Source organism: Rhea pennata, chromosome 4 (genome assembly GCF_028389875.1).
Source record: "Rhea pennata isolate bPtePen1 chromosome 4, bPtePen1.pri, whole genome shotgun sequence".
Taxonomy (NCBI): Eukaryota; Metazoa; Chordata; class Aves; order Rheiformes; family Rheidae; genus Rhea; species Rhea pennata.
The window spans coordinates 30,664,432-30,679,969 of record NC_084666.1 but is presented as its reverse complement, the minus strand read 5'-3'; the positions used below and the strand labels follow the sequence as shown (position 1 = coordinate 30,679,969).

General features: G+C 37.8%; 1 protein-coding gene across 4 annotated transcripts in view; it reads left to right on the top strand.

Annotated features, from left to right (window-relative positions):
• Positions 1-15,538, top strand: part of DLC1 (DLC1 Rho GTPase activating protein) — a 231,300-nt gene that overhangs the window by 11,119 nt on the left and 204,643 nt on the right. For 3 of the 4 annotated variants that reach the window (XM_062575624.1, XM_062575625.1, XM_062575623.1), the window contains exon 2: positions 6,264-7,434. The exons of the other annotated variant lie outside the window; for it this stretch is intronic. In XM_062575624.1, the coding sequence (XP_062431608.1) occupies positions 6,370-7,434 (1,065 nt within the window). In that variant the 5' untranslated portion in view covers positions 6,264-6,369. The remainder of the gene's footprint in view (positions 1-6,263; positions 7,435-15,538) is intronic. 4 annotated transcript variants of the gene reach the window in all.

The following is a 15,538-nucleotide window of genomic DNA, read 5'->3' as shown; positions in this document are numbered from 1 at the left end:
ATTTGCAGTGCACTTGAGTCAACCGTAATACTCTGGTTAGTTTTAGCATAAGCAAGACTTCAGATTTTTTTTTGAGAAATATGAATATGAGTAGTTTTTATATAAAAGTGTAAAAATTAAAAGTATGTAACGAGTATGTGAAAGTATGCTTTGCATACTTTCATAGGGGCCCCAGCTGTTCTCCTGTTGGAGCCAGAGGGACCTGGGCAATGGATTTCAGTCTGAGTATTAATTACTTAGCACTTGTCAGTGGTGCATGAAGACTGTGCTCTTTCTGTCCACCGATTCTTGGGTGAAGATAAACAGCAGGAGACCTCCTCAAAGGAAGTAGCAGTTGCCTTGTGAAAAGACACCCTTGAGCTATGCGTGTGGCTTTCTGCACAAAAATCAGCGACAGGTGTGTGACTCATCTGCATTTATAACATGTATGTGCATCGCACACACGTGTAAACTTTTACTATTAGGACTGACAGGAAAGGTTTTATATTTTATGTTTTCATTCTGAAGACATTCTTGCTTTAAAAGTACATGTCTTTGCTGATTTTTTTTAGATTAAAGTTGTGTATTTTCAAAATAGTTATTAATTCAGACAACTCTCAGTGTCTTTTCCTACATGATTATCTTTTTAATATAAAAGAAGTTAGGAAAAATGCATCTAGGTGTTCACTATGAATACTCTACAACAAACAATCCTTGTATTTCTCTTCCAAGTTTTATAATGGTCTATCCACTCACACTATGTACGTAAAATACATAAAAGGCTATTTAACTAGAAACTGCGGAGCGGGTGAGTGTCCACTTTAGTGAAATGCAAAGAATGGTGTATATACCCAGGAAACAAGGCAAGGAAGGATTGTACTTTTTATGGCAGGAGATACTTTAAAATAACTAGCTGAGCGAAGATCCAGAGGCTTATGTTTTATCTCAAATTATTTGTAAACACCATTCTGTGTCAAAACTTGGTATGAAGTTAGCGGAAGAGCGAATGGAAGCCAGACCAGGAAGATGTGAGCTGAGTTTATAGGAAACAGACCCTGTTCACTCAGACTTCCTTAAACAAAGTTTGCTGGCTGGGGTCACAGACCAACAAAGATAAAATAATGATAACAAAATAAATGTTGCTGCTTGATCGCCAATGCCTGCTATGTAAAAAATTCAATGAAACGGTCTTTCATCTCTGTCTGCGTTTGTAAGCTAACATTTGGCCTTGTTCTTTTCCGGAAGAGAACTTGGTTTTTGCCTCCCATCTAAAGCATTCACAAAAACTGATTTCCTCTGTCAGTATAGCAGGAGCTGTAGTGCCTGGGCCGCTTCATTGGAAATTCTCGTGTCGTTTATTTTAGTAGATGCTCTCTCGGTTCTTTTGACTTTCTCCTGCCCCAAATCGCTTGATCTAACGTAACGTGGCGGCGCGCGGCACGGTGAATTGCTGCGATTACCGAACGTGGCGGCGGGGAGAGGACGCGGTGCCGGGCTGAGCGCCGCGTGGGGATGGCGACGATTCGTTGCCTCGGCCCTGCCGCCGCGTCGGCAGCGCGGGTGCCCGGCCAGGGGCCGAGCGGCAGCGCGTCCCCGCTTTCGCCTTCCTCCACCCCAGCCAACCTCGGGGGCCGCGAGGAGGCGGCAAGCCAGAGCGGCGCTTCAGCGCTCCCCAGCTCCTAACGGGAAGGGTTTCTTGCCCCTTTCTATACCCTGGAAGGGTGGTCGATCTCAAGTGTAGCTGATCACAGGTTTAGAATAAATTTCCTTCCTTGGCCTTTCCATTTTTACTCCAGCTGATCCGGCAGCTTTGAGTCTCACTGCCGCGGCTTGTGCTGGGAGCAGCGCCTGGTGTCCTGCGCTTTGCTGAAAGGTGCTTTCTGTAGGCTGCCACCTTTTTTGAGGAGGAAAGCAAGAGGAAGGAAAAGGTGTTTTGAGAAACGTATAGCTCAGCCAAACCTGTGTGGAACTTAATGAGATAAAGGCTACTCCTGAATTTCAGAGGCTACTAGAAACAATTTAAGTCTGAGCTGCTCAGAAAAAATCACAGGAATTCTTTACAAGGAAAATGTTAGACAACTCAATTATAGGATAGCCTACCAATTCATCTGGAATGGATTTTCACTGTATGCTTTATCTGTTGCAAAATACCTATCTGTTCTGTGAGACTTTTTATAAAAACTTACAGAAAAGCATGAAAGCTTACCCCATTTTTCATTTTGTTTATATTTTACAAATTGTAACATCTATCTAAAATAACATATCAGTTCGTAAACACTACAAAATAACACCTTGCTTTGTAAACACTGCAGAACATCAAAAGGATGCTTGAAGGGGAACAGTTCTGCTGGAATGTAAAAAACTGCTGTTCATTTCCATTTTCTTTGGTCTAGAGTTGCCTACTGAATCAATATTACAGATCTCCCTCAAACCACATGCAGGATGAAGAAATTTTTCCTGGAAAGGTCTTTTATCTTTTTTGTTTTGTTTCTTTATTCTTCAGAAAGTTAGTAGTATCAAACTTAGTGCTACTGAAAAGTATGTGCAAAATATGTTTCTGAATTGTGGCAGAACCTGAATGGACTACATCACACTGACAGAGGCTTTGTCCAAAAAAAAAAGATCTTTCCACTGTATAGGGTATTTCAATAAAGAGAAAGACTTCAAGTTTCATAAATACTTTTTATGAAAAAATCTATGCTTTTTACTCAGAATTAGAAATGCTTTGTAATTTTAGAATTTTTAAAAAGACATATTCAGTGAAAGATGTCAAAAGCCAGGAATAGTTCTGCCAAAAAATTTCAGCTCTTGCAAAATCCTTCAACAAAAGCAGGTATTTCATAGTGTCATAGAAAGGTAAGGTTGGATGGGACCTCTGGAGATCATCTAGTCCAACCCTCAGGGTAGCCCGTACAGGGATTGAACCCGCAACCTTGTCATTAGCAGCACCATGCTCTAACCATCTGAGCTAAACCATTTAATGTATACTTAAAGAAAAAAATCTGTCAAAATGAAAAAACAACCCAGTCTTTTTTATTGGTTTTGCTATTGATGTCCCTTTTGTCTTGCAGATCTTTTTGAGAGCTGACAAACGCTGACTCTTGTTAGAACAAGAAAATCTATATTCAGTCCTGTCTGTCACTCTCCAGGTCTGGAGGGCCACAGAGTCGCTCAGGGACTGCAGATGAGTTCAAAACTAACTCTGGCTAAAGAAATTGAATGAACAAAGCTGCTAAGAGCTCATCCTCTTGTTTTAAAAATCTGGGAAAGTCTTATAGAAAAGTTTCTGGTTCGGGGATGGTAATGAACAGAAGGAGAGAAAGGGGATGGCTTCATCCCTTGGTGAAGAGTACAAACGGACTTGGGAGAGGAATTTCTCAGGGGACAAAGGATGCTGCAAGTCAAGGAAAAAATATAGGCAACAATAGCAGAAAAGCAGCTGATTAAAGCAGCAAGCCTGTCTGCAAAGTGGCTAATAGGGAGAGGAACAAGGTTATGATTCTTGTTCAGAGGTAAAGGAAATAGGACATCCTGCATATGGAAGCAGGAAAGAGAGAAAAGTTGCTTCTTGGCCTATAAATGTTGGGTAATTGTAGAGGGAACAGAATTTCTAAGCTGAAATACAGTAGAGTACAGACTTGGCAGAAGGAGGAGGGAAAGAAGAAAAGTGGACTTGCACCAAACCAGGGGCTCCTCCGTGAGCCAAGGCAATGAGAGGATTTCATTGATTGGTAGCCGAAGCTGTCTGGCTAGCAGACATCTGTAGGATAAACTTTTCATACGCAGTGCTAATGTAAGCTCATATTTTAGAGAACAATGAAAGTGCCCTTGTCATATATTTATTTGTCTTGCATTTCAAGCAAAGTATTTGATATTCTCCTGTTTAATCATTTTTTTCTGCAGTCCATGAGGCAGCCAAAACTAGTGATAGCACAAGTAAAACAGAAGGGTTCCTAAAGTAAAATTTATTTGTTTTTCATCCCCCATGAAATATAACTCTCCACATCCAAAAATGAAAAACAGTAAGGGATCTGTTCTCCCCTCTCTGCACACATGTAACTCCATTTAACAGCAGCAAGATTAACACACACCCATTAACTCTTAGAGTGCCTGCATATTGCAGATCATTTTCGGTGGACAGATGCATGAAGGTCATGGGGAAGTTGCATTTTTGGCCTTTACACTTAGTATTTCTAGTCTCTCGATTTTTGCCAGAATCTACCCTGTAGGACTTTCTTTCTTTCCTTTTCTTCCTATTTCTTTCTTTCCTTTTTTTTTTTTTTTTTTTTCCCTGCTGTTCTAACAGGGAAAAGAGGAGGAAGCTGCAAATGAGTTGCCCCAATGTGAGTTGCATTCAGAGGTCAAAACAAAATGCAGTGGTGCAGTAAAACTAATCTAACTGTATCTGAAGAGCTTTAGGGTCCCTTGGTGGAAGATGCAACAAAAGTTAGAAGTATTAGCATTATTTATTTGCACTTTGTAATAATTTGGGACCATGCAATCTTAGAAATAGTAAGAGCACATAAACATGAAATGAAAGCAGAGTAAGAATGCACTACAGATTTATACAGCACTTGGACTTCGCATTTTAAAATTTAAGCTTGCTCTCATATTCAACCAGGAAAGAAAAGAAAATCTTAAAGTTGAACCACCTTACTACCAAATTTTGCCTCTGAAAGCAGGATTTTTTTTTTTTTTTTTGGCCTGGCTCTGTGTGTTATTTTCCGTTTTCCTCAGCCTCCCACACGCTAATGACTTGTGCATGGAATTCTCTTACCCTATGAATATATTTTCTTTTTAAGCAGAGTCTCCACAGAGGTGGAAAATGTGAATGTGAAATGAAGCTTGCCATCCTCAAAGAAGGTTAAAGATCTAGGCGTGTGTACAACTCTATTCTAAAAGTCACTTTGTCAAGACATAATTTATAGGGGCTGAGTTGTACAGACATAATTCTGCATTTCTTTCATGATGAATACTTTTATACCTTCAGGCACATGATTTGTCAGGGCAGCTTTGTGGCCTGGTGGGCAGTCAGAATTTGCCTTAGTGGACTGAAATGACCCAGAACAAACTTAGTACTTAATCTTCTTAATTGCTGAAATCAATAAGCGGATCCATGGTAAGTGATGACAGTTCTTATGTAGGGAGTGAAAAGTAGAAGGGTCTGCTTCTTGAACCTCTGGTGTTTTACAGGCCAGAAGTTTTGTTCTGTTACTTGGCAAAGAATCTGTTGATTTTTTATTATAATGTATAAGTTAATACAATGGATTTTCTTTGTGCTCATTCATGCATTAAATGTGAAGATATTACTACGTCACATATTTCACACATTTTTTTTGTCACATATTACTATCACATATTTTCATCTAGAAGGCCTGATACTAGAGTCAGTGAAAAACATTTACCTGTAAGTATCTGTAGCTTTCAGTGGGGATGGTGGGATGCAACAGACCCCAGAGAGTCCGCATGAGCTGTGCAGTTATGACTGACTGTACTGACTTCCAGTTTTCAAGACCCGTATCCTAAATAAGGGTTTTATCTCTTCTTTACCTTAGTAGATCAGGGCTTTATCCTGAATATTTTCACCAAGGTTTTATTCGGGTTTTGTAATGTACTTGAGGTAAGGCATATACCAAAAGCTTAAATTAGTTTTCCTGTAGTCATACTTTTACACCCCACCATAGCTGATTCTCCCTGAAGTTTTATGCAATACTTGTTACTATAGCTTGTCCTGAACAGAGCGAAACAATAACAATAAAAATGAGAGCCACTGAATATCAAAAAGGCTGGGCCGAAGTTGGTCATAAAATAAGTAGTTTATGACAGAATAACTCTCAAGTTCTGCTCTACCTCTTTGGGAAACAGCCAAAATTCTGTACTCTACAGATATCTCTGCATGAAGAAGAAATGCAAGATAACTTTATGTGCAACAAAATCATAAGACTTGATACAATTTATATCTCTGGAAATGGTTATCTTATGACAGACAGGAAAGAAAGACTCATTGTCAAAATTTGGCGCTGTAGCCAATGTGCCTGTTTATAACATTTTTGTTTACTTGATACTGGAAAGTAATCAGAAAAAAAGTTGTACTGAATTATGAGTGCTGTCAAGTTTTGTATGAAAAGTATTAAAACTTTAAACAAAACTGTCTTCTAAATTCCTGTCCTTCTGGTCCCACACTCTTATCTTGCTTTTACACTTTTATTTAAACTGCTTCTTCCCTTTCTTTTTTAGCTGGAGTTGATTAAATAAGCCTTTTTTTTTTCCCCCTCCTCTTGCAGATGTTAAAATGATGAAACTTTGTGTCCCTGCGGAGTGGTGCAGAGCAGCCATGCCATCTCCTCTGACCAGAATGCGTGGTGCAGGCTGCTGCTAAACTAGTATGACATGTCTCTAGCAATCAGGAAGAAAAGCTGGGAAGAGCATGTGACCCAGTGGATGGGATTGGCTTTGGAGTCTGTGGAGTATAATACAGAATGTCGTCACGGACTCGTAGCTGATAATTTGCAGACAAGTATGGAAAAAGATGAGGTTTTGAGCGTGGACCAGAAAGAAAAATGTGCTTCGTTTCCAGATTGCTGTCAGAGTGGAGAGCTGATTGGCCTCCCTGCCAAGCAGCTTGGAAACGTTTCAAAAGAGGTCGATGAAAATGATAACCATGAAGATGAGGAGCATTTTCTGGAGGCCAGCACAGAAACTCTAGTCCATGTTTCTGATGATGAGGATGACTATTCTGCACTCAACCTGGATAGTGTTAATTACCAAATCACTACTGTTGAAAGGGAACCAAAAGGTGAAGAAAAGAGTTTAAAAGGAGCTGGCTCCTTAACAAAGATGGTACCGATAATGGAGGGTAACAAGGAAACCGATGCATCTGGAATAATTGGAGATACTAATAAAGAACCTGGCTATGACCCTGTTCAGATGGTATCTGAAGAAGAGATGGAAGAAGAAAACATTTCTGGCAGTATTGGCCAAAGCCTGGAGCTTTGTAATTCTGAAGGCTTAAATGAAGTAATAGATGTACAGGAAGAAAATCTTTCAAATTCTCCAAATGTGAAGGAAATTATTATGCCTGGGAAACAGCTGCTTCATACTGCTGTAATCGCACAACAGCGTAGGAAATCTGATGCTTTTAAAGAAGGCCTTGGAAAGCCTGAGTGTGATGTGGTACAGAGTGAGATTTCTTCTGAATTGTGTACCAACAGAGATAGAAAACCATGCTCAACAGTGGAACCCAGCGACTGCCTTATGCAGTCTTCTCCCTGTGCTCACATCCTGTCAGTGGAAAATAGTCTGCAGGAAAGTGGTTTCACAGAACCTCAAGTGGCCTCTGAGAACAAATGCCTTTCAAATGTCAGTTCAGCAGAAGATATTCAGTGTTTACATTTAGGAAATCATTTAACCACACAAGAAAATTCAGACAGTCAAGTGAAACTGCGCAAAAGAAAGGTAGGATGCATATAAATTGCAGAGATTGTTTCTAATGTTTTCTCCCAATTTCTTATAAAAGTGATTTCATGACTAACTAATTTATTGAAAGTAAAATGTATTTTTCAGCCTTATTTCTTTAACTTGTCAGATTTTTATTCAAACTGTTCTGGGAAAAATGTGGAGATACAACTGAGTTTCAGGAGTTTTCTTTAAGGTCTGAAAATGGCTGAGCTGTGAATTTGGAAAGCGTCTTGTATTCACTGTTAATACTGCTGTCTTTAGACACTAGTATTTCTTTCGTGTGTCATTCAAGGCCACGTGAATAAGAAACTTCAATAAGTTTGGTTTATTTTTTGTTTTTCTGCAGCTATCAGGTATCGTTGGCCATTTTAAGAAAGAGATTCTGTCCAGAGATCTGGAAATTCTGTTCAAAGAAGGGGACAGGGAAAAAGTGCAATGAAACTTTAAAAGGGAAAAAAAGAAATTGAAAAATATTGCTGTAGTTCTTTGGGGTTTTGCTCAGCCCTTTGAGCAGGTGTTCTTACAAAAAGAAGTGCTGCCGAGTTTAAAATAATGGTATAATTTCATGTACCAGAAGAGTTTTACTGTCTACAAACTACGGAAGAGAATCGTTCCCAAGCTCTAATGGACAGATCTCGCAGTGAGAAAAGGCCCATTGGCTTTCACAGGAGGAGTTTGCTGGCTGAAGGATGACAGGATTCATCCCAAAGTCTGGCTTTCCCAGCTGTGCTGCTTGTTCATGCTGATGTCCAGTTTCTAATTGTTGCCTCTTCTCTCTGCCTTTTTTCATTTGACATCATCCATCTTCTTTGTCTGTTTTTTTATAAATGTGGCTTCTATTAATTGTGGGGTTTTTCATCAGATGTTGTGCCTCAGTGGTTGTTTCTCAGTCACTTGTAAATCACAAGCTCAAAGGTCTAAAGCACTTTATTCCAGCACAAGTTCCTGAGTGACTGGCCCTTGCTCCCTTGTGTAAATCCTTAGGTAATACCAGCACTCAGGAAGACATTAGTATGGTTGGAAGCCATATATAACTTCTGCAGAAAGCTGTAGGAGCTCTCAAAGCCAGTCTTTCTTCAGGAGCTCATACAATCACATTTATCATGGTAACTGTTCAGCAGATCCCAGAGCTGATCTCAGTGACTCTACTTGCAGCATTCAGTTTTCTTTAGTTAGCATAGCTGCTAATATTGATGCATACATTTATTATTATTACCATGATTTATTTTAATGTACTTTTAAAGTCCTATTATTATTATTTTTGAAAATACAGATAAAACTTCTTTTTATTATGTACAGACACTGTGCTATAACTCTGCCTACGTTAGGTTTCAGTATAACATGATATATTTTGGAATAGCTTTGATACTGCAAGTTTCTATCTATCATATTGTATCTTGTTTTGAGGTGGTGTACTCATTGGCTTTTAAAAGCAAACTTGTGAGAATTATATCTGAGCATATATTTGTGGTTTGTGTTTGTGCTATTAAATATTTTAAAAGAATATAAAAACTCCAGTGAGACTGTAATAGCGTGAAAATCTAAGAAAACAAGGAGACTAGAAAGGGGAAAAACAAGTTGCTTCAGGGAATATTTAGAGTTCTGTGGCTGCAGCAACGGAGAAGCAGTGTGTGCTGTAAAGGGGGAAGGAGTCTGTAGATGTGAAGGAGGAGCTAGTAATGCTTGGGTTAAAGAACTTTTTACCATCACTGCGTAGTGTTTGACTAAAGGCAAAAGATAGGGTCTGCTCTTGCTCCTGGTGTTACTTCTTCTTAAGTTAGCCGGACGCTTCTGCAAACAATGTTCCTGCTTGCAGGATTTTATCACTTATATATAACCATACACTATTTTACAAAATTCTGTCTCTGTTGGTGATAATCTGTAATGAAAAATATGCCTATGTTTATAAACTTTCCCTGAAAGCCACTTTTGTAACTTTAACAAAACATTAGAAAAACAACAGTCTTGAATCTGAATCCATCCATAAAAGTCAAGTATTTGCTTTTCAGTGACAAGAAGACTTAAGGGATTGGGAATGGTATATAAAACCTTTTCTCTCAAGGTCAGCAGTTCAAACAGTGCAGTTACGGCCTAGAACACACCACTGTCTGATTAATGCTCAGTATCTATTATAGTTTTACGTAAAGAAGTGCTCGTAAAGATCTGTATACTCAAACAGGCGTATGGAGATGAATTGTTCAAGGTATTGAGGGTACCTAAAGCTTGAGGTGGCACAGTAGCGGGTTCACAGAAAGCGCTCAACTTTCAGATAGTTCAGTAACAGCTAAGATGCGCTTGATTAGACGTGATTCTGTTCCTGCTGATACTAAATAGTTTGGAAAACCTGTTCCTCATTAACATTTTTGAACTGTTTTTAATTTTGGCAACAGTGCTTGACCTCCCCTCTTATCTTTACAACTGCCCCCTTCAAACCGGAGCTGAGGTGAGACAGCATAGATGTGTTGTGCTTGCTCTGCTGACGAATGCAGGCCTTGGGGCTTAAGGGCTTAAAGTTTAGCATCTTTGACCAACACTCCCTCCATTTCAATAAATTGCTTTAGTGGTGCTGGATGTACTGACGCTGACGGTGCTTTTTGAAAATGGGTCCAGCCATTACAGCATTCTTTGCTCCCTTAAGTCGGCAGGGTTCAAAAGGCTGATACCCTCTTTTCTTGATTTCTCAGGGGGGCTTCCTCAGGCTAGGAAGTAGGAAGTGCCTGAACCTAATTGTGATAAGTTAATGATGTTAGGCCAGAAGGAATGGTCCCACAATAATCAACCTTTCCTGGTTTTCTGTTGATTGAAAATTAGTTCTATTTATCCATAGAATAAAATTGATGGATATTGATGGCCTAGAATAACAAAAGCATAAATGAATAATTATGTGTGGTTACACCATCCAGTCCCTCATGAATTCTTTCCTCTGTTAAACAAATTTTAAAACAATGACTTCACTTGAGAATTGTACATTCTGATTTTCTAAAGCTTGGAATAATCTTTGGAACTAATGAGTAAGCTCTAATGCTTCTAACTCGGGGGATCCCAAAAGAGCTAATAGACTTGTGTGTATGTTCACATGTATAATGCAGTGGGGGTTTTGGAGAACATCATACAAAACCAGAGTCGTATTGATCGTTCATTCCCAGTGGAATATCAGCAAAAGGAGAATATTTAGTTATTATGTACAGGTCAGAAAATGGAGAACAATGGCCATTACATTGAAAAAGACCTTGTAACTTTTTCCTTGTGTCTCTTTTCCTGCTTGTTCCAAGCTGCTATGTGCTCATCTCTGCAAGCTTAGGAGTAGCCAGCAAAGCCCCACAGGGCTACTGAGCTGGTGCACAAACATACAAGAATTCTAACATGTTTCTTAAACTTATTTTTCATCACAAGGAGATACTTGATTCAACTTTATCGTAAGAAGATGGGCAAACAGTTACGTGAGACAGGCTCACTACCTCTCTCTTGAACAAAACCACTGAACAGCCAGAGTGTTGCAACCTGTAACGCTGCCCTGTGCGCTGCCTTTCAGGGGCGTCATTTGTGTTTAGCACAGGTGGAAAATGAGACACAGATCTCTGACTGGACCCGTTTCTGCTGCTGATTCTAGTTGTTTTCCTCAGGTTTGGCTAGATCTGATGCTTGCCTCTGGGTTTTCCTTGCTCTGAAAGCCAATAAAGTGAATGCAATCTTTTGCCGTCCTTACCTATTGAATAAACTCTGCAGGCCTATTTACTGTACAGAACAGAAATTTAGTTAGGCTTGCAAGATATTCAGGACATATGTAGGTTGATCAAGTTATATAATGAAAATGCTTTATTGTGTTAGCAATCTTTGAATGTAGTACGAGTATGAAAATCTCTCTTCCGTGATTAATTTGAACGCTACCTGTAAATAAAATAGGCAAAATTTGCAAAAAGTGTTTTAAGGAACTGTGCAAAGAGAAAATGGTTTATGAATATGAAACAATTATGCTTACAAAGGGCTATTTATCTAGAGAGATGAGTAGGATAGTCAATCTGCACAACATATTTGCGAGAGTAGATTAAAGTTAAATAAGTATTAAATTTAACGATTTAAGCAAGAATTCTACATGTAAAAGCAAATTCTAGTCTTTGTCAGGTTCCCTTGCGTTTGTAGAGATTTCTAGTTATTGGGATGGTCTCATTCACACAGGGATGGACCTTCTGCACTTGTTTCCCTCCCTACTCCTACAAATACGCCAAGAAATTAAGACATTCAATTCATAGGGACCCTAGATTATCAGGTTGGAGAACTTTGATACTATGAATATGAAAAGTATTTAATATTAGAGTTATTTTTAAAGCATGACTAAGAGCTCGTTTACATGCTAAATCAGTAAAGAAGTAGAAAGCTATCATTGTCAAGTTGGATTCTGAATAGTTTGAGTGAAAACAAATGAAACCTAAAACAAAAATGAAGCAGCAATAAAGTTTCCTTACAAAAGAAATTGTGACTTGATCCCTATATTGCATTGTTCTCTCCCCAAAATCTTGGATTTTAAACATGGTGTTGTCCCATATAAAGGAGAAAACAGCACCTAAAGCTAACTCTTGAGTGTTCATTTATCTTCCCTTTAGGATAACGCTTTATCACTTACTGTTTTTAATAAAATGTTAAGTGAATTAAAACTGTGAAAATGAAAAAAGAAAGCTTATTTATAACACAAATAACTTTGTGCTCAATTGATAGGGTTAGGGCACTGCAATATCACTACATTTAAGGAAACAAGGAAACAGTTTTAAAAATCTGCATACAAAAATGTAGACTCATAATTAGTAGGTTTATTAATAAGAAATTAATATTCAAAAAGAATGTTCAAGTCAGAAACTAGCTTAGCAAGGTACTACCAGAAAATGGAGAAAAAATTCTGGGAGATAAGAGCTCTCTCCCTAAATATACACAAACATATAAGAAGTTTTTTCTGATTTGACCTAGAATAAATGAAGGAAACATTCCTCACATGCATTAGAATGGCTATGGTGAAATGTAATTTAATAGCTCAATGTCAGGAGGAGGAGAATTGAATTAGCCTACACACATACAAATGAACATTTTCATGTCAGAATTACCAGTTGCATGTGCAGTTATTTTCTCAGTTTGGGTAAAGTGTATGTTTGCATACCTCTACACATGGTTAAACACAGTTTTCTCAAAACCTGTCATTCATTGCAATAATTTAATACTTTCCAATCAACTATATTATATTCCGGATGGTGATGAAATATGAAAACATAAATCTGCTGCTTTGAAAGCAGCCCTTCTTTCTGGCTTCCCAAGTCAATGCTCCTTTGCAGTGCTTAATGTTATTTTCTTAAACCTCTGTAAAAAACGTATTCTAGAGCTGCTCAGTTAGCAGAGGAGGGCTATTGTCACAATGTTTTTGAACAATTCCATAGCAAGAGCTTTGAAGTAAATCCTCCAAAAATAAGCTCTCTTGGACTTCTAAATCAAGTTCAAAACAGTTCAGATAAACTTTGGATCAGCTTTTGAACTTTTGGTTCTTTATCTAAATTAAGTATGAATTTTGTAACTTTGGGGGTTCTCTTCTAATGTGAAGCTTCTGTTTTACTACAGAGATAGTAAACTGTATTAATAATCTTCATAAGATCAGAAGTGATGAAGTACTGGCAAATTTGCTGAACAGTGCAATGAAAAAAGTTGATAAAATCATCGGTTTCAGGAAATGTAATTGATGTATTGTGTCTGGTGATTTGAAGTGTTTGTTATGGCAGCTGTACTCATTTCCAAAAAAAGATACAGCCTGGAAAACTACTTCAGGAAGAGATTTGATTTCCATTTTCAGGTGAACTATCTTTCAGATAGAACTATCAAACTAATGTGGGTATATTTGATGAAATTTTCTCAGTTTCTCTTTTCCTGCCATCTCTACTGTTCACAACACGTGGTCCTTTCCCACTGAGCACTCAGCTATCAGTGTTAGATTCTTATTTGAAAAGGAGTGTGGACCTGTTATAAACAATTGTGTCCCACATTTTAGATCTATTTCTTATTTTATTGCAGTTGAAATACCAGAGATTCAGTTTCCAGACTTGTCACAAGCATTCCTTTCTGATGGCTTAATCTCCTTTTCCCTCAACTCTTTCTTCAGGGAATGGGGATAATTTAATGATGCTTCTTTTCTCATACCATTTTTCTATTTAGCTTGTAGATTCTTAGAGTGTATTTTGGTATAGAAGTTGTTTCAGTAGAGCTCCAATCTAAACCATTGCTATATAAGTAGTAATGGCAGATAATAGGCTTGTTAATGGTTATTATAGATACTTCTAAGTGTTGCATTTGTAACAATAACTTAGGGTAATGTAGGAAAAAAAATACATTTCACTCCTACTTCCTCTCTATCAGAGAGAAGATGAGAATATGCCTAGAAATAACAGGAATGCACAGGAATTCAATTTAAAATGGGAACATAAATTTTACTGTATCCTGATCTGGCCCCAAGGAATTGAATTTGTGTTTTCCTGAGAGTCAGTCTGCAAGTGTGTGTCAGCTACAGGAAGCTGATTGCTGTAAAAAGTAGTGTTTTCAGAGTCAATTATCTTTAATTAGATAATCTTTGTAAAGTATGGTGTATAAATGTGTATATTTTTCACAGTTTATATTTCTCCATTGAGAATTAGTTAAAAAAAGAAAAAAAACCTTCTCACAAATATTCTCAGGGAACAACCCAACAAGCAGGAAATGCTCTTCTACAATCTCAATCTACTACAATAACAGCTAGTAGAAATTCTGAAAATATGGAGAGCAGTGAATATTGTTTGGAGGATCATAGGAGATAAGATTTTGTTGTTTAAATCTTGACATTACAAAAACCAGTAACTGATGTCAGTGGAGCTGTGGTGTCCTTAGAATATGTTTAAGTGTCATGCTGAACTTGGGTGATTTAATGATTTGTAACTTCAGAGACTGCAGAATGCTAGTAACTATAGAAACACCAATTACAGAAGAGTTAAGAAGAAAATTACTTTCAAATAATATTGTTCTTTAACTAATATTTCCTCTACAATTGAGACCTGTACTTATGCCAGAATGGCACTATTTTCATGCACTGAGAGGAATACTTTCATCTTGGTATCTAGGGAATGTTTTTTCTCAGTTTTGTGAAGGACAACGACAAATGCAGATGTTGGCAAGGATTGTTGTTCAAACAAGGGGAGACCTTATTTTCTCTTTAATAGAATTTGGATTTGCTTTTGTTCTACATCATTTTTCATCTACGTACCAGGTTTCTCAGGTCTCAGCAAAGCACATGGCTCTGTTTTGCCTTGGCCCAAACTCATGATGTTAACATGAACATCACCAAAAACTGAGGAGAGATCCTAAGCCACAACAGCTTTTAGAAAGGCTGGTTGCTATCCACATGTCTTACAGCTACAGCCTGTAGTATTAGTACAGTGCACAGCTATTACTGACATCCACAGTTGCTTCACCACAAAGAATTTGCTGCATTTGCACATTACTATTAAATGGTCATAATTTTAAAGGCATCAGGAAGAATCTGGCATGCGCTGCAAGTAAAGCAAAATGAATAGTATGGCTTCCTTAAAAATAAACTGAAACCTTTTATTTGCTGCTGGTAGTCATAAACATTTGTTTCCCTTTTCTGCATTGAAAATTTATTGCCTAAATTTACCTAAATCTTTATAATAATGAAGATGTAATGAAAAATATGGATTGACTAAAATAGTTGAATCTAAGATTTTTAGATTGTGCATATGTTCTGTGGTAATTAGTAGAAAGTGATAGTGATAAAGCACTTATATTAATGTAATTAGATGTCCCTAAGTATTCTTTGGTGCTCTCAAAAAAATATGTACAATAAATATTGTCTGTATCTATCTGGAAGCTAAAGAATGCTTTCCCACAGACTTCCTTTGTGTTTGGACTGAAGTATGATGTATTTCAAACAATCTGAAAAGTATTTAAAACAAACTCGGAACAGAATGGGATGATTGCCAGGCCATTACAGTATAACCTTTATGCAAATTTTACTTTGACACATTTTTGTGACAGTGTTCAGCAATAAATTTTAGAGGCTGCCAGCGTTGTCTAGACTGCA